The sequence below is a fragment of the Rattus norvegicus genome, chromosome 19 (genome assembly GCF_036323735.1).
Source record: "Rattus norvegicus strain BN/NHsdMcwi chromosome 19, GRCr8, whole genome shotgun sequence".
NCBI classification, from domain to species: Eukaryota; Metazoa; Chordata; class Mammalia; order Rodentia; family Muridae; genus Rattus; species Rattus norvegicus.
The window spans coordinates 54,421,697-54,439,658 of record NC_086037.1 but is presented as its reverse complement, the minus strand read 5'-3'; the positions used below and the strand labels follow the sequence as shown (position 1 = coordinate 54,439,658).

At 51.5% G+C, this 17,962-nt stretch overlaps 1 protein-coding gene across 2 annotated transcripts; it reads left to right on the top strand.

Moving 5' to 3' along the window:
• The first annotated feature begins 224 nt into the window (after window positions 1-224).
• On the top strand, window positions 225-17,241 carry Dhx38 (DEAH-box helicase 38). 2 transcript variants are annotated; one of them, NM_001399194.1, is made up of 27 exons: window positions 236-364; window positions 2,907-3,246; window positions 3,556-3,743; window positions 4,363-4,467; window positions 5,326-5,473; window positions 5,579-5,697; window positions 5,837-5,913; window positions 6,319-6,474; window positions 6,956-7,117; window positions 7,304-7,411; window positions 7,753-7,865; window positions 9,028-9,165; window positions 9,519-9,705; window positions 9,827-10,012; window positions 10,217-10,357; window positions 10,693-10,803; window positions 10,898-11,014; window positions 11,169-11,276; window positions 11,652-11,764; window positions 12,376-12,584; window positions 12,677-12,831; window positions 13,180-13,335; window positions 13,426-13,560; window positions 13,738-13,863; window positions 14,296-14,391; window positions 15,904-16,025; window positions 16,771-17,241. In NM_001399194.1, the coding sequence occupies exons 2-27, from the start codon at window positions 2,924-2,926 to the stop codon at window positions 16,853-16,855; spliced, it is 3,684 nt and encodes a 1,227-aa protein (NP_001386123.1). In that variant the 5' UTR covers window positions 236-364; window positions 2,907-2,923; the 3' UTR covers window positions 16,856-17,241. The 2 variants fall into 2 exon arrangements, with proteins under 2 accessions (XP_038953559.1, NP_001386123.1); XM_039097631.2 differs by lacking the exons at window positions 12,677-12,831; window positions 13,180-13,335; window positions 13,426-13,560; ... (2 more) ...; window positions 15,904-16,025; window positions 16,771-17,241 and having other exon boundaries at window positions 225-364; window positions 11,652-11,751; window positions 12,376-12,548.
• The last annotated feature ends 721 nt before the right edge of the window (window positions 17,242-17,962 follow it).

Below are 17,962 nucleotides of genomic sequence, written 5' to 3'. Positions count from 1 at the left end.
CGCCCTTAGTAAATATGGCCGACCTCATTTTGCCCTCTCTCGTACACCCACAGGGCAGAGGCGGGGTGTTAATTCTTACGGCAAGCGCGATTGGTCGCAAGGAGACTCTGAGCCCAGAAGAAGACACTGAGGCTCGGAAGGCCTGTTCTTGTTGTTGCGCTCAGGAGCTCAGGGACCCCCGATTTCTGGTTTACTCTCGATGGTCGTTTTGGACGGATAGAGGGCCCTGCGCAGGGCATTATGGGACAATGATGGCCGCTTTCAAACAGCGGAATTTGCCTCTTTGAGGCCATCTGATCAAGCGGTGGCCGCTCTGGCGTCCCCAGATCAGAGACAGAAGGCCTCGAGAGTCGTGCTTGGTGAGGTGAGTGTCAGTCTTTCCAGATTCGTCCTTTGGCAGCCATGGCAGCTACAGGCGGCCGGTGTCGGCTCTGGTTTGGGCCCTGATTTCAGAGTTCCTCTACTCCTTGTTACCCAAGTTTCTCTAGTCCCTTGAGCGGTCCTGTGTCCATTCAGCTTACTCCGGACTTTTTCCTCGCTCTGGTCACATCGCGGTGTTTAGGAAGGGCCCCACGTTGATCCAGGGATCCTCCCTGAGCCCATGTTTAGGACCTACCCGAACCTGTTACTGGGTAGTTGGAGAGACTGGGGAGGACTCCTGGTGCCTTCCTCCTTTCTCACAGAAGGGTCTCCACTTGATCTGGCGTGCAATCTGTAAGAAGAATGTTAACAATAAGAGGGCAGGGCAGTTTGTTTTTCCCTTATCGGCATTGTTGAGAATAGCAATTGGTTTAAAGACACATAGAGTAAGTAAGCAGTTGCTGACCTGAGAAGTGCATTGCGGCTTCTTTGCCGCTGATCTTTCTCCATAATCTGGTCGTGGATCTCCTTATTTGCTATTTTGAGGACTTAAGTCCTTCCTTGTCCTGTGTTGTGAATAACTTCTTCCTGTCTAGAGAAACGTTTGACTTCTTGTTCCTTTTTGATAAGTTATATTTAATCAGACCTTTACTTTGCCATTTATTGGGCTGTAGCAATTAACAAGACAGACATACAAATTGACAATTTAGGACAGTTCGATAACTGCTGAGAGCCTGAGTATCACGGCCTTCCTGTCAAGATTTTCTCATATGCATACAGATGCAGCTTTGTTTTTCTCTTCTACCTGATGAAACAACAAATGGAACTCTTGCTTCTTCATCCACATTGTGTTGCAGCACTCCTTGGTAGAGCTGTGCATGTTAATTAGAACACGGCAGAAGAAGTCTAGATTCCAGAGGTATAGTTCTTGTGTTTTATCGACCTAATTGGAATGAGAAGAATTAACTGCATGTCCAGCATAGGTTCATGCTTATAAGCGGGTTGTGTTAGGCAAAGATGACTTTGATATCAGTCAAGCACCTGGGAGATCTTACAGTCTCTTTTTTTTTTTTTCTTTTTTTTTTTTTTTTGGAGCTGGGGACCGAACCCAGGGCCTTGCGCTTCCTAGACAAGCGCTCTACCACTGAGCTAAATCCCCAACCCCACAGTCTCTTTAACATGTTCCCAAAATGCTGCTACCTAACGTTTTTCAGAAGTAGTTTTGGTGAACACGGATTGTTATTCAAGAGTTTGTTTGTTTGTTTGCCTGCTTTGGGGTGCTTTTATTTTTACTTTTCCCACAAACCACTACTGATCCACAACAAAGGTCAAGTGTGTAGAATATGGATGGTAAAATTATGTGCTAACTTCTCTGCTCTGTGGAGCTTGTGACTTAAAGGGAATGGGTGGGTAGGAGAATGCATATAACAACTCAGGCAGGGAACTAGTCAGGATTCAGGAGCATAATACCAAGTAAGCAACAGTCACACCATTGTACCAACTATTGATTCTCACAGTGGTTCTGTGGATTGTGTAAAGAAGTGATTTCTGTTCCACACATGAAGAACTAATGACTAACCAAGGCAGCTACTTACTGTCACAGAAACAGAAAATGCCAAGAGCCTGGACTTACTTACTTCCTTCCTTCCTTCCTTCCTTCCTTCCTTCCTTCCTTCCTTTTTCCCGTTTCTTTTTTAAGTGTCTCACTAGAGAAAGGGGATGTGCTACTGCAGTTCATATGAAAAAGGCAAGCACGTCTGACTGGTGTTTGGAGGCAGTGAGCTAATGGGACTCCTAGAGGTGATTATTTTGGCCCTTAAGTGGGAGAAAGTGTGTTCTGTAGAAGAGTGAAATTACAGGAGAATAAATTAGATAATGGGTAGGGAAACAGACTGGAATCAAGAGAGCAAGAGGAGAGGGAATGAATATGAATGAATAAATACTTCACTAAATAGCCTAGGTAGTATGACATTCATCATGTAGCCCAGGCTAGCTCCCCACTTGCCATCCTCTGGGTGATACCTTCTTGATCCCAGTATTTGGTCTGTGTGTCTGTGTCTTTTGGATACGTTGGGGTGGGAACTGGCCAGCTTTTAGAGATTGTCAGTGATTTGGTGAGAAAGTCTTCACAAGTACCAAGAGGGGCTGGAGAGATGGCTCAGTTGGTGAAGTGCTTTCTTACAAGCATAAGGACCTGATTTTAGATTCCCAGAACCCATGGAGAAGTCATGAGTAGAGGCACATATGTGTTAAAGAGGCAGAGTGAGGCTGATCCCAGGAGCTTCCTGGTTAGTCATCTTGGCCAAATTAGTTCTCAGAGAGACTCCATCTTAAAAAGTAAGAAGCAACTGAGAAAAATACCCGATGTTGGCCTCTGGCTCTATGTGCACCTGTATGATAACACATACGTGCACACCAGCTAGCAGAAGATGCTCTGGGCTCAGTATAGGGAGGCTGGGATAGGCACTTAAACATACTTTTTATTCTGGGATGCAGTAAAGCTGAGTTTTCTTCTGTCCAGTTCTAATGGTTTACCTTCCTTCCAGACAAATAAGAACTTGTGATGGAGGACGCTGGTGAGGACGCCTCCATCCATCGCTTGGAAGGCACCAACTTGGACTCTCAGGTTGGTGGCCTTATTTGCAAGACCAAAAGTGCAGCCAGTGAGCAGCATGTCTTCAAAGCCCCTGCTCCTCGCCCTTCATTGCTGGGACTGGACTTACTGGCGTCCCTGAAACGGAGGGAGCGAGAGGAGAAGGATGATGGGGAGGACAAGAAAAAGTCCAGAATCTCTTCCTACAAAGACTGGGAGGAGAGTAAGGATGACCAGAAGGATGCCGAGGAGGATGGCGATGAGCAGGCTGGCCGAAGTAGCCGGAGAGACAGGTGAGGAAAGAGGGTAAAGATTGGTGGCCAGAGAATACAGCCTGGGTTTACCTCACTTCTTATTGGACACCTAAGAGCTTTACGATCTTAATGTGATTCCATAATACTGGTGTCAGGTAGGAACTGCAGAGACCTGTGGGGAAGGCAGCTAAGAGTGGATGATGAGTTAAGTGCTTGGGTCCTTACCATGTTCCGGCCTTCAGCACCAGGAAGATGCAGTGGAGAGGACATGTTTCTTGTTGGTGTGGCTGGAGGTAGAGGGACATGTTTCTTTCATGGAGGGCTCTTTCTTTACTCATCTTGTTCCAGGCACTACCGATCTGCTCGGGTAGAGACTCCATCCCACCCCGGGGGTGTGAGTGAAGAGTTTTGGGAACGCAGTAGGCAGAGAGAGCGGGATCGGAGGGAGCATGGAGTCTACGCCTCATCCAAAGAAGACAAGGATCGGAAGAAGGAGAAATCCCGGGATCGAGACCATGACCGCAAGAGAGACAGAGGTAGAGTGCCTGGCCCCCCTCCTGGGCATTAGCAACGAACCAGCAAGTCTTTCTTTCCCTGCCACAAGAACATTATATATTCATTATAATATTCATTAACTGGACAACTTGGTTTTTATGGTGCGTGCCCTGGTGGTTTTGACTCTTTGGGACTAGGATTAGGAAGAAGTTTAAGGAAAGATACCTCGCTTGTAGTACAGCTGCTTTGCTTGAGTGTGTGGTTCTTGTTTTATTGTGAAAACTGGTGATAAAGGAAATGGTGGGTAATCTTTTTAAGGAACCAGTGTTTATAGTAGTTCTGATGAGGGGAGAGGACTGTTGTGGGACAAAGCGAGACAGAGTCCAGCGCTGGCCTCGCTCAGAACCATCTATAGCTTAGAGGTATGCTATACCACAAAACTCCATGGCGGGCATGTAACTGTCCACTTTTGGATCTTCTTGGAAAGTAGCTCTCCTGTGAGTTTGACCCTTTCTGTCCATTGAGAGAGTGACTGTGTGAGTCTCAGCCCATGGGTGAAGGGCAAGTGTGAGGGGAGGCTTGTGTTTTCTGCTCAATGCATGGGGTATGTGGTAGCATGAGGTACATATTTTTAAGCCCCTTGTGTGACTCTTACAACAGATGAGCGGGACAGAAGTAGGCACAGCAGCAGATCAGAACGAGACGGAGGCTCAGAGCGCAGCAGCAGAAGAAATGAACCAGAGAGTCCTCGACACCGCCCAAAAGGTATTCTCACCTGTCCTCTGTGGCGGCTGGTAAGGGCTCAGGTCCTTGAAAGGCAGAATGAGAGGTAGTAGTTTGCCAGGCAGTGAGCCCTACTTCCAACGTGACGCTCTGGAGTCCCGGGCCCAGAGTCAGGTGGTGTGGCCTTGCCCCTCTCTTGAGGTGGATGTATCCTGAGGGCACGGCTGTTTGCTGCTTCCTTAGGATAGAGGCAGTTTGCTGCAAGGCAAGGTTTTCAAGTGGTAGGAAACAGGAGATGTGCTGGGTCAAGAAGGATTTATCAAAAAGGAACGTTTTTTTTTTTTGGTTCTTTTTTTTTTCGGAGCTGGGGACCGAACCCAGGGCCTTGTGCTTCCTAGGTAAGCGCTCTACCACTGAGCTAAATCCCCAGCCCAAAAAGGAACGTTTTAAGATGAAGAAGTTGCAGAGAGAAATTGATTCTTTCAGTGTTGCTTTAAACAGTGAAAGCCGGACTATTAAATTCAGTCTCTTTACACATTGTCAGCAGTGACTTATCTGTAACAAGTACAAGGTTATGAAACAGGAGTAAGTTGTGGCCATTGAGATGGCTCGCCTGCTGACCCTTGCTGCCAAGCCTTTTGATCTGAGTTGATTTGCCAGGATCCACACGATGGAAGGAGAGCCTTCCCTGAGACTCGTGCTCTGATCTCCACGCGAGTGCACACACACTAGATAGGTAGAGGTGGTTAAGGGTAAGTTGTTGTGCCTGTAATTCCAGCACATGGGAAGCTGAGGCAGGAGGATTGTAAGGCTGAGGCCAGTGTCTTTACAGAGATATGCTGTCTAAAGTCATGTCTCGTTGACACTGGGTGTTTACTGTGGATGTCTCTGTGGCCCCAGATGCAGCCACCCCTTCAAGGTCCACCTGGGAGGAGGAGGACAGTGGCTATGGCTCTTCAAGGCGCTCTCAGTGGGAAACACCCTCCCCAACACCTTCCTATCGGGACTCTGAGCGGAGTCATCGGCCGTCCACACGAGATCGAGACAGGTGATGGATGGATGGATGGGACAGCCAGTTGCAGAGGGACATGGGCAGGGAATGTTGCTGGGGACACAGTTCAGCTCAGTGATGGCTGATCTTGATGGTTCCCAGGTCTGTGAGGAGCAAGTCCTCAGATGACACACCACTGCCGACCCCCTCCTATAAGTACAACGAGTGGGCTGATGATAGAAGACACTTGGGGTCTACCCCACGTCTGTCCAGGGGCCGAGGTAAGGCCTGGGGAGGCAGGAGGCAGACAAACCGTTTGTCTGGTCCAGGTGGGGCTGAGCCCAGGCTGTACTCAAGAAGCTGTGCAGCTTTGGGTCCGCTGGAGTTCTTGGGCTGACTCTGCCGTCTGCTTTCCTTCAGGAAGACGTGAGGATGGTGAAGAAGGGATTGCATTTGACACGGAGGAGGAGCGGCAGCAGTGGGAGGACGACCAGAGGGTAAAGACAACCTCTCTGAGGGCTGGGCAGGAGGTGGTGGACAGGATGAAAGGTGTTAGAGCCAAGGGCTCTGAGGGGCTCTCCGGCAGGACTGGGCTCTGAGGAAGGTGGTTAGTACTGTTCTGTCCAGAGCTCTGGAACCTTTTGAGAGATACAGGCTTGACAGAGAAGCTTCTGTACTGATGCAGGCGCCTCTGTGTGGAAAGTATAAGAAGTGTGGCTTGGGGCCTGCCATGGGAAGTCAAAACTGTGTGAAGCCTCCTGCCTTTCTCCAGGTCCCTCGCACTGATCAGGAGGGTTCCCCTGGAGGTCTGGCCTCTTTCCAGATACCTCCTTGCTCCCCTTTGCTGCAGGTCCCCGTGAGTATGACCTGCCCTTTGTTCTCTTGCTGTCTCCTGTCTGCAGCAAGCAGACCGGGATTGGTACATGATGGACGAGGGCTATGATGAGTTCCACAACCCTCTGGCTTATTCCTCTGAGGACTACGTGAGGCGGCGGGAGCAGCACCTGCACAAACAGAAGCAGAAGCGCATTTCAGCACAGCGCAGGCAGATCAATGAGGTGAGGCCGCAGCCATGGCTGGCACAGCTTAGAGCAGACGTGGGGCGTGTGGGAGGAGTCTCAGTGTGCCAAGGGATGGCACGACGTAGCTGGCTGTTTGCAGATAGGGCCAGGTCACATTTGTCTCTGCAGAACAGGAGCGGGAGTGGGAAGCTTTGGGTAGCTTAGGAACCTGGCTCCTGCTTCTCTTTCTCGCACTGTGCTCTGAGGGGCCTGTAGGGGGAGTGGTATGGTGATACTGCCCTGGGTGTGTGTTTTGTGTCTGAGTGGGGTAGGCCTAGTGCCCAGCTGCTTCTTGGGACAAAGTACTGCAAGGCCTCAGTTTCAATGACTCCTGTCTAAGGAGCTGCAGGGTGTAGAGTTCCATTATGATTCTGTGGATTATGATTCTGTGGATTATGATTCTGTGGATTTACTTGTTGCCTTTTCAGGATCACCTCTTAGCTGCAGGCTACATGTGGCTCTCCTTGTGTCCCCACAGGATAATGAGCGTTGGGAGACTAACCGGATGCTCACCAGCGGGGTGGTCCATCGGCTGGAGGTGGATGAGGACTTTGAAGAGGACAACGCGGCCAAGGTGCATCTGATGGTGCACAACCTGGTGCCTCCCTTTCTGGATGGACGGATTGTTTTCACCAAGCAGGTAAGGCCTCTGGCCAGGGACCTGGAGGTTAGAAAGTGCTGAAGAGGAGGGAGGGAGAGAGGCTTGGTACAGTAATGTGTGATGTTAGCGGGTAGTGCCCCTTTTACTAGAACCCATGCACAACTGGCCCTCTGGTTGGCTCTAGTGACCAGTGAGGAATTTCTCTTCCTCCCCTACTTCCTGCAGCCGGAGCCTGTGATCCCAGTGAAGGATGCCACCTCAGACCTGGCCATTATTGCTCGGAAAGGCAGCCAGACGGTCCGCAAGCACAGGGAACAGAAAGAACGGAGAAAGGTTGGTGTCCTGCCACTAGGCCTGAGGTCCTCGAGCGTTCTTTTTTCCTCCTGCGGAAAATGTCAGAACTGTGTACAATGACTCCCGTTGGCAGTCAGAGGACATACTTGTGTGGGTCAAGCGGCAGCCAAGGAGAGTACTGTGTTCTATTCTACCAGTTAGGCAACCATGGGGCCTGGTGTTGGGCGCTGGAGGCGTGAGGCTTGAGATGTGGGGCTTGGTGCTGCAGTGCATTGTGGGAATTTACTGTCCTCTGGATAAAGCCTGCCCTCCATAATTGCCTCTACAGCCTACAGTCTAGCCAGAGGATGGAGTGACTTAACTCTGGTTGTCCTCTTCAGGCTCAGCACAAACACTGGGAACTGGCAGGGACCAAACTAGGAGACATAATGGGTGTCAAAAAAGAAGAGGAGCCAGATAAAGCTATGACTGAAGATGGGAAAGTGGACTACAGGTGCGTAGCTCAGCCGGCAGCAAGTCGGCTCCTAAGGTCGTGCTTGTGATAGACTCTGCTGTGCCCTGATCCCTTCCTGAGTCTCGTCTTCTGACTTTAGCTTCCCCACTGTCACCACTGTTGATACAGTGATGGTTGTGTAGACTGGGGCTCAGGGATGTTAAGGAATTTGCCTCAGTGCACCCAGCTAGGAAATGGTGGTCTAGGCAGGGTTTCTTACCTTGGTCAGATCTCAGCACATCACAGCAAGGAAGCTTGGCTTCACAGGCCTTTTAGGGCTCTCAGTTTGGTAGTGTCTCTGTTCATGGGGTTTGATGCAGCTATTCTGTCACTGCTTGTCAGAGTCCCTACATTGGCTAGGTGATACACTCAAATGTTCCTCCCACTGCTTATCCTCTGATGATGTTGTTCCCATGGAACTGTTGTCTGGAGCTAGTAGTACCTCTGTGTAACGTGTTCCAAATATGAGGTTGGTATTGCTGGTCAGCCCTTGCTGGTCTCTGGGTCATTAATCCCTTAGGTTTCAGTTGTCAGATGACCAGGGCAACTGAGTGAAGTTAGAACTACACACTTGAAGGAGCTCGGGGCAGACCTGGGAGGAGAGGACTCTGGGGTCTTGGGGTGTGTGTGCATGTATGACACTGATTGCCTACATAGAAACAAGGCAGTTATGTCAGCTGTTCTCCGAGTTCTTTGGAAACAGGCCTTTGCACTCTGCAGCCCTATTAAGGGACGGAGGGATTCTGATCTTTGTCCTGTACTGAGCTGTCAGAACTTGGGGGACTCCTACGGCTGTTTGAGCCCCTTAAGTCTGGTACTAAAATTGCCCGGACCTTTTCTAAATTGGTGACCTGCTGGTTAATTTCAGCCCTCTTGTGGACACATGTTGTTTAGGATAGGCAGTCTGCCCGCCTGAGAACCTGATGTCTGATCCTATGCAGCCATTTGATGAGGGCTCTGGACCGTGGTATGGATGATGGAGTTTTCGTGATATCTGCTCCTCAGGCACATTTAGATACAGTTTTGGTGCCCAGGCTGTTTTGATGTCCAGGAGGTTGACTGCTTCTTGTCATAGTTGTTCACATTCTTAGGAGCAAAAAGGGCAGCTAACTTCAGCGTGAGGGACAATGTGGGAGGTCATGTGTGCCTCTGTGTTTCCCAGGACAGAGCAGAAGTTTGCAGATCACATGAAGGAGAAAAGTGAGGCCAGCAGTGAGTTTGCGAAGAAGAAGTCGATCCTGGAGCAGAGGCAATACCTGCCCATCTTTGCTGTACAGCAGGAACTCCTCACCATCATCAGGTAATGTCCCCAGGCCCTGTGGCCCAGTGCCTCTGTCCCTTCTGTCTCCTGTTTGTGCATTGCATCTAATGGGGAAGGAAATACTTTCCCCCTATGGATTGGCTGAGCATATGCTGTGTGCAGTAAGGTGAGATTACTTCCTCCAGTGGTTCAGCTTCACCTTGACTGTGCCCCTGGTATTTCATGGGGAGGGCCCATGAGAAGCTGGTTTCTGGAGAAATCCTCTCTGGTCAAGCATGCTTCTGGGAGAGCTAGGCTTCCCGGAGGCAGCAAGACTTAAGGCTTTGTGGGGAGTCTTCTCAGATTGACTTCCCACCCGGGCTGCTCAGTGCCTTGCTTGCTCTTCCCTGTAGAGACAACAGCATTGTGATCGTGGTCGGGGAGACGGGGAGTGGCAAGACCACTCAGCTGACCCAGTACTTGCATCAAGATGGGTACACGGACTATGGGATGATCGGGTGCACACAGCCCCGGCGTGTGGCTGCCATGTCAGTGGCCAAGAGAGTCAGTGAAGAGATGGGGGGAAACCTTGGAGAAGAGGTGAGTGAGCGTGAGGTCTGAGCCGTGTAGCCTTTTCCTGATTGCTTCTGCCTTTTGTGCTGGAGGCTGTGGTCTGCCTGTGAGGGAACTACAGGGAGTAGTAACCGCTCTCTGACCCCAGGTGGGTTATGCCATTCGCTTTGAAGACTGCACTTCTGAAAACACCTTGATCAAATACATGACCGATGGGATCCTGCTCCGAGAGTCCCTGCGGGAGGCTGACCTAGACCACTACAGCGCCATCATCATGGATGAGGCCCATGAGCGCTCCCTCAACACCGACGTGCTCTTTGGGCTGCTCCGGGAGGTAAGGACTGCGGGCTCTATTTCTTCTGCGGCTTAGGTGCTCTGGCTGGGTCTTCCTCGGAAGCTCCCTGGTCACCTGCTTCACATTAAGCCGAATGACTTCTGGTTCATGCCGTAGTTCCATTGCTCAGTCAGACAAAGCTACCAGTGGTTTGTGGTAATGAGGTCCCAAGCCCACAGGAGCCTCTGCTGTCCCTTCTCTTAGGTTGTGGCTCGACGCTCAGACCTGAAGCTCATTGTCACCTCAGCTACTATGGATGCAGACAAATTTGCTGCCTTCTTTGGGAATGTACCCATCTTCCACATCCCTGGGCGAACTTTTCCTGTTGACATCCTCTTCAGCAAGGTACATCTCTGTCCTTTGACATCTCTGGTGAAAAGTCAGCTGGAGGAGGGGTACAGAGTTGGAAGATTCAGTGGTGTGAGGCAGATGGGGAGCTGCAGCTCCAGGGCCCAGGTGGACGCAGAGCTGGGTCTGAGGAAGGATTTGAGTCCTTGTTTCTGAAGTAAGGAGTCGGGATACCAGCTCTACTTGTAAGGGCCTCAGCATTCGGGCTCACCCTGAGGTCACCATTGTTGAGTCCAGTACTGCAGCTCGGATGGGATGAGGCTGTGTGTTCTCTGGGGGCTGCTGACCTGTGGCGCCCTTGTTCCCTTTCCATGGCCCTCTGCTGTGTTCAGACCCCACAGGAGGATTATGTGGAGGCCGCAGTGAAGCAGTCCTTGCAGGTGCACCTGTCTGGGGCCCCTGGAGACATCCTTATCTTCATGCCTGGCCAAGAGGACATTGAGGTATGTGCTTTAGTCACCGCTGGGTGGATAGGAATCCTCTGCATGAGAGTTTGGGCCTCCAAGGTCTTGTGACTCCTTCTTTCCTGTACCTCAGGTGACGTCTGACCAGATCGTAGAGCACCTAGAGGAGCTGGAGAACGCGCCTGCCTTGGCTGTGCTGCCCATCTACTCCCAGCTGCCGTCTGACCTTCAGGCAAAAATCTTCCAGAAGGTGCGATGCTTCAGTCTGGTGTCTCTTGGTGTCCCACAAAGGGGCAAGAGTGGGGATGTTTCTTTCCTAGAAGAGCAGGCGTGAAGTGGGCTTTTCTTGCCTGTCCCGTCTTTCACCCCCCAAAACTTACCTTTGCTCCTGCTATTGGCCCTAGGCTCCCGATGGCGTCCGGAAGTGCATCGTTGCTACCAACATTGCTGAGACGTCTCTGACTGTTGACGGCATCATGTTTGTCATCGACTCTGGCTACTGCAAGTTAAAGGTGAGGATGGTACAGGAGGCAGGACTCTGAGGCTTCACCCAAAGGCAATTCAGCACAGAGACTCAGGTGCATGAGAGGGGCAGAGGTGTTAGGCTAACGTTTAGTGAGTGCTGATCTGGCCCTGTGTTTGGCCCCGTGTTTATCCTTGTGGTAGCTTGAAGGTGTAGATGATTCAAGTGGCTCTGTAATGGTCACAGGCTGGTATTGATGGAGAGAGCTCTGAGGCTTTCTTGAGTTTCCTGATTCTAAATTGACAGTCACCATCATTGCTAAGTCGCATTCTCTATGGTGAACAGTAACTGGGCTTACCTGTGTCAGGGCTCCTTGCTTTCTCCTCACTCCATCTTCAATCAGTTCTTCCGTGTGCCCTACTAGGTCTTCAACCCCAGGATCGGCATGGATGCTCTGCAGATCTACCCCATTAGCCAGGCCAATGCCAACCAGAGGTCAGGGAGAGCTGGCAGGACGGGCCCAGGTCAGTGTTTCAGGTAGGAGCCCTGTGCTAGCCTGCTTTGTAGGGCAGTGCTGAACTACTGCCCAGAGCCCAGCTAGGGTTGGGGGTTTATCTGGTGCTGGCTGCCCCTAGAGCCAATCCTCAAAGCTGGTGCTGCCGAGGGCTGAGTGGAAGGGGCAGTCTTCAGAGGAGCAGTGGGCAGTTCTGTGGGAAGGGACCTCAGTGAACAGCAGCCAGGACAGCAGGCTGCCCTCCACAGGGTAGGCCCAAGTAAGCGTGATGCTTTAATTCATGCCCAATTATTTGTCCTCCTGTTTTTATGATTAAAAAAATAATGCATTCATCAGAAATTCAGAAATGATACAGATGTTAAGCCTTAATTCTAGTCTCAGTCACGTTGGCTCCCACGGGCACATGGGAGGCTCCAGCAGAAGAGCCAAGGTTAGAAGAAAGGGCTAAGCAGATAAGTGGGTGGGTCACAACCCTGCTTTAGGATTTCTTAGCAGGTGGGGGTCATACTTGTGAGACTGGAATAATTTCTGCCGACATTCTGCAGAGTGGTCCCCGAGTGTGGCTGACTCACGTGAGAGGCCGGCAGGCCAGCACAGGGTAGGTGCGGCCCAGTCATTGGCCTCTCCCTGGCAGGCTCTACACACAGAGCGCTTACAAGAATGAGCTCCTGACTACCACTGTGCCTGAGATCCAGAGGACCAACCTTGCCAACGTGGTGCTGCTGCTCAAGTCCCTGGGGGTGCAGGACCTGCTGCAGTTCCACTTCATGGATCCACCCCCAGAGGACAACATGCTCAACTCCATGTACCAGCTGTGGATCCTCGGAGCCCTGGATAACACAGGTGTGTGGCCAGGACCTGCTGGGCCTCCCGTGACGGGCGCCTTCCCTTTGTTCAAGTTGACTGCAGTTTGAGCTTCGCTCTCCCCCCCCCAGGTGGTCTCACTTCCACGGGGCGGCTGATGGTGGAGTTCCCACTGGACCCGGCTCTCTCCAAGATGCTCATCGTGTCTTGTGACATGGGCTGCAGCTCCGAGATCCTGCTCATCGTCTCCATGCTCTCCGTCCCTGCCATCTTCTACAGGCCCAAGGTAGGGAGGCAGTGCCGGCTTCTCACCCAGAAGCTCTAGGGATCATCTGTCCTCTGTGTCATGGGATGGGATGGAGATTCTGTCTTTGCCGTCTTCTCATCGGCTGGCTAGGGGGAGATGGGAAGGCTGGGTCCTTGTAGTGTTTTGGAAATATGTAAGACCATCATCTATCTTGTGGTATGGTTCTGCCTGAGACCCATTGTTCTAGCTTATTTTGTTATAAATTATTTGTTTTCTATGTTGTTAGGCATACTGATGTGTGAGCAGGTATAGTGTGAGGGTCCTCGGGATGTGCCGTGTGGGTTTGGCCTCCCCATGCCTGCTGAAAGTCCCTGTTTCCTTTCCTAGGGCAGAGAGGAGGAGAGCGATCAGATCCGGGAGAAGTTTGCTGTCCCTGAGAGTGATCACCTGACCTACCTGAACGTCTACCTGCAGTGGAAGAACAACAATTACTCCACCATTTGGTGCAACGACCACTTCATCCACGCCAAGGCCATGCGGAAGGTGAGGTGGCAGCGCAGAGGGGTGCCGTCTAGAGAGGGAAGGGAGGGGAGGGTATAGGGATCCATGCTGTTTTGCCTGTGTCATCTTTAGGTCCGGGAGGTGCGGGCCCAGCTCAAGGATATCATGGTGCAGCAGCGGATGAGCCTGGCCTCATGTGGCACTGACTGGGACATTGTCAGGAAGTGCATCTGTGCTGCCTATTTCCACCAGGCAGCCAAGCTCAAGGTGAGCCATAGGGAGCCACAGGGAGCCACAGGGCTTTGGCCTCTCCACTCTCCTCCACTCCTGTGGGAAGGCAGCTCTTGAGGCCTGCCTGCTCGCTCTGGCAGTTTTGTAGAGCTAGGCTTCCCCTAAGTGTGTGAAGGCCATATTTGTGACGTGGCTACCCGCTTTCTTCTCTAGGGCATTGGGGAGTATGTGAACATCCGTACAGGGATGCCCTGCCACTTACACCCCACCAGCTCCCTCTTCGGAATGGGTTACACCCCTGACTACATTGTATATCACGAGCTGGTCATGACCACCAAGGTGAGTCTCGCCCAAGGAGTTCCCACATCGGGACCACTGGCTGGAGCCAGGCCTTTGCTCCCTTGTGCTACCCTGTGTAGAGCTCTGGAGACTTTGAGGCCTTTAGGCTGCTTTTCAGCATGGTTCCTGTGGGGATTATCAAGTTAACAAGGGTACTGTAGCCTCAGCCAGAGGGGCGCCCCCTGCTGGCTGACGGCAAGAGCAGCCCCTGTTAGTGCTGTCAGAGCAGCTTCCTGTGTGATGGGGCTTTCCTGTTGGATGCCCAGGGCTGTTTACTTACCCAGGAATGTGTGAGGGATGACAATTCTAGTGTCCAGCGTAACAGGATGACCCTCCCCATATGACCCTTCCCATATGGCTCCTTATCGCAGCATCAGGCTGGGAGGGACGCAACTCCCTGCTGACCTCTATCTTTTGCCTTTGTGCCCACAGGAGTACATGCAGTGTGTGACCGCCGTGGATGGAGAGTGGCTGGCGGAGCTGGGCCCCATGTTCTACAGTGTGAAACAGGCAGGCAAGTCTCGGCAGGTAAGGACCCTGTGCTCCAGGAAGATGCTGCTGCCTGTGGGAAAGGTGGTCCTGTGGCCTGCTGTGGAAGGCTCGTCATTGTCTGATCCCACACATCTCACCTGCTAGCCCGCCTGTCTGACGTCCTGCGCTCCTCCAGTTGGTGGATGCCTGGGCCTTTTTTGCTCATTAAACTTAATTGAAAACTTAATATTCATAACGTAGGCAGTACTCTAAGGAAGCCGCTGTAGCTGACACCAGTCGTTTTCGTTAGCCATGTCCTACTCACCTCTTGTCTTCCCAGAGCATTTTAAAGTGTGCCTCCCCAGCGGGTAGGACTTATTCCCACAACATGGCCTCTATGCCAGTGTCACTCCTAACAGTTAATCTCTCATGTCACCTGAGTCTCTAGTTCTCATCCAGAGTTTCCATTTATCTCCGAGATAACATCGCACAATTAATTCACTTGAATTGGGATGGAAGGTTGCCGTGGTGGCTGTGTGTGCTAATACCTTTGTTCCGGGACAGGACCTGCTTTCTGTCTTTATGACATTGATTTATTGGAGTAATTGTCATCTGTCCTATAGGCTATTCCACAGCACACACTTGGCTGATTACTTTAGCACTGGCTAACTTGTGTCTCTCTCACGTACACTTCAGTAACTAAAGGCCTGGGTGGGTCTGTTTAGCTGTTCTGTGAGGATGTGTGTGCATGGCCACAGTTGTGGTCCTGGTGGTGTCAGCTCGCTCTGTCTGGTTCTTCCACTCATAACTCCATCTCAGGGATTTGGGGTCTACTAATGAGTGACACTTTGCTGTCATTGAGGGATGTGAAATGTGGCTCTGCTTTTGTATTCCTACTTTTTCACATACTTCTCTCCACACTGGGACAAACAATGTCTTCATGATTTCTCTGTACCTCCTGGCATGATCTTGAACTTGATTAGAAGAATGTGTGTCCTGGGCTGTGGCTGTAGCTCAGCTTTAAACCACTGGTGTATGTTCAGTCTTCAGTGCTGTCAGGAGAAAACTGTGAAACCTTGACTTGAGGTTGCCTTGACAGTTCTTGGGGTTGGGAGGCTCTCTGGGTAAGTTACTTGCTATGTACGCATGGTGATCAAAGTTCAAATCCCCAGCACCCATATACAAAAGCTGGAATGGCCATGCATGTCTGTAACCCCATTATTGGGGGTCAGACACAGGTGGGTCCTGAGGTGAGCCTGGGTGAACTTCACGGGTCATGGCCTCATCCACCCACATGTGTGCACATAGACACACACACACACACACACACACACACACACACACACACACACACACACAGAATGCCGGTACTTACCAGCTTGCATGGAGTGCTGAGGGGTGACCTGGCTCAGAGCACCTTATCCAGTGTCTATCTTGAATATTTTACAAAATGTCCTGGAAAGGTGCCCTTGGTGCTGGGACAGAGAGCTACATAGCCTGGGTTCTTAGAGTGGTCCCAAGCACAAATGTAGCCTCTGAGGCCAGTTTGTCCCATCTGCCTTTCTCTAGGAGAATCGTCGTCGGGCTAAAGAGGAGGCCTCTGCCATGGAAGAGGAAATGGCCCTAGCTGAGGAGCAGCTGCGCGCCCGGCGGCAGGAGCAGGAGAAGCGCAGCCCGCTGGGCAGTGTCAGGTGAGACTGCATGGGGAAGCACCGGGGCCAGGCCAGTGCTGAGTAGGGGTAAGAAGAGTCGTCAGTTTAAAGAGGAAATTGGTGCGGTGGTGGTGGTGTGCCCGGTGCTCCCATGTGGAGGCACAGATGTCCACTGTGGTTCTTGGTTGCCATCTTGTAGATTCAGGGTCCAAAGTGGGCTGAGTCTTGGTGTGGGTCCTGCAGCTTTACTGTCAGGCAAGGGGTCTGGAAAGAAAATGCCAGACAGCAGACAGCCTCAGGCTTCTGCACCTGTGCTCGTGTAAAACGGAGTCAGTCCTCTGTGGGGCTGTCCTCACTTCACACACCACCAGAAGGTTTCCTCTTTAGATCTGGGGATCCCACGGACTTGCTCTGGTTTCTGGTTGGACGCAGGAACCTAGGTCATAGTTCAGCTGAAAATTCTTATTACTGAAAAAGAACTGGAATCAGCCAAAGGAAGAGCTGTGTAGAAGGAGGTGTCCTAAGTGTGAAGATTGCTTTGCCCCTGGGCCATTACCGTGGTACACTGGTCTGTGACAGTATATACGCACAGGGTTTGCCGGTCAGGCTCACTCCAGTGAGCTTTGCTGTGCGTCGTTTTACCTGAGTTCAGTGGCATTGGTGCAGATGAGGTCCTTCAGCCTGAAGCTGCTGTGCATTGGGTAGGAATAGCAAGGCTTCAAGGCTTTTCTGGTGGGTCCCTGCTCAGGGAGAAGCAGTTTCCTACCTCTTTGTCTGTGTCCAGGTCTACAAAGATCTACACTCCAGGACGGAAAGAACAGGGGGAACCCATGACACCTCGCCGCACACCAGCCCGCTTTGGACTGTGAGCTGGGGCTCTCCCAGGAGAAGATGGCAGCCAGGCGCTAAGTCCTTGGCTCTCCAGCCTGGGTTCCCTGAGGACTTGGACAAAGGCTTTCATCTGCGTGTTCATCTCTGGGTCATTGAGGTGGTTCCTGCTGAGTCAGGCTCTGCCCCAGGAGGAGGCTGTCCTAATGCTGGGCTTGGCAGGAGCCTGGCGCAAGGCCAATAAGGAGCTGCCTGAGCAGCAGGAGGTGGCTGGGCCATCTTATCCACTCTACCTGTCCCTAGGACGCTTGGCAGACAAGTGCCTCGCTGTGACTGAAACTTTTTTAATCCTTGTGTAAAGAGGCAGAGAAACGTGTAATTTGGTCATCACATGGGATTTGGAAATAAATATATTATTTGTACAATGCGATTGCATTTTAACTCTTTCTCTTTTACTGTTCTCATCCCTGCAGTAGAAACAGGAGAGGCAAGGCCCTTCTTTTGTGTCCTTGGCTAGCTCTTTGTGGAACCTTAGCTTTCAGGGTGGCTTTTATGTGGGCGTGACTGTGTATACATATGTTCAGGTGCTTTCGTGTATATATGTGTGTGTGCGCGTGCGTGCATGTGTGTGTGTGAATGTACACATGGGCATGTGGAAAAGGCCAGAGGGTGATCGTGGGTGTTTTCTTCAGTTGCTTCCGCCTCAGTTTTGAGATAGTTTCTCTTACTGACCCTGGAATTCAGTGTTGCTAGACTGGCTGTTGAGCAAGCTGTGGGGATCTACCTATGTGTGCCCCTTAGGTATGTCTGCACCCATTTCTGCCTTAGGTATAGAAACTCGTGACTGGCTCAAGGCATCCAGCACAGGACAGGCCACATTCGGGGATGTTCCTGAGGCTACTAGACGGTGATGAGGCCTTGTGACTGACATGGAGGGAGTGGAGCAGGGGCGTGGTTTAGCCTTCCCAGGGACAGGTGGTTATGGGTTGGGAGGGAGTAGGGTGGCTTCTTTGTAAGACATGTATGCTGTCTAGAGGCTCCCAGCTGCATGCTTGGGAAACCTAACCTTGTCCCTGGATGAGAAGGCCGAGAGGGTATCCAGACAGCCCAGAGAAGATGGCTGGGTTGGAGGCCCATTTACAGGTTCA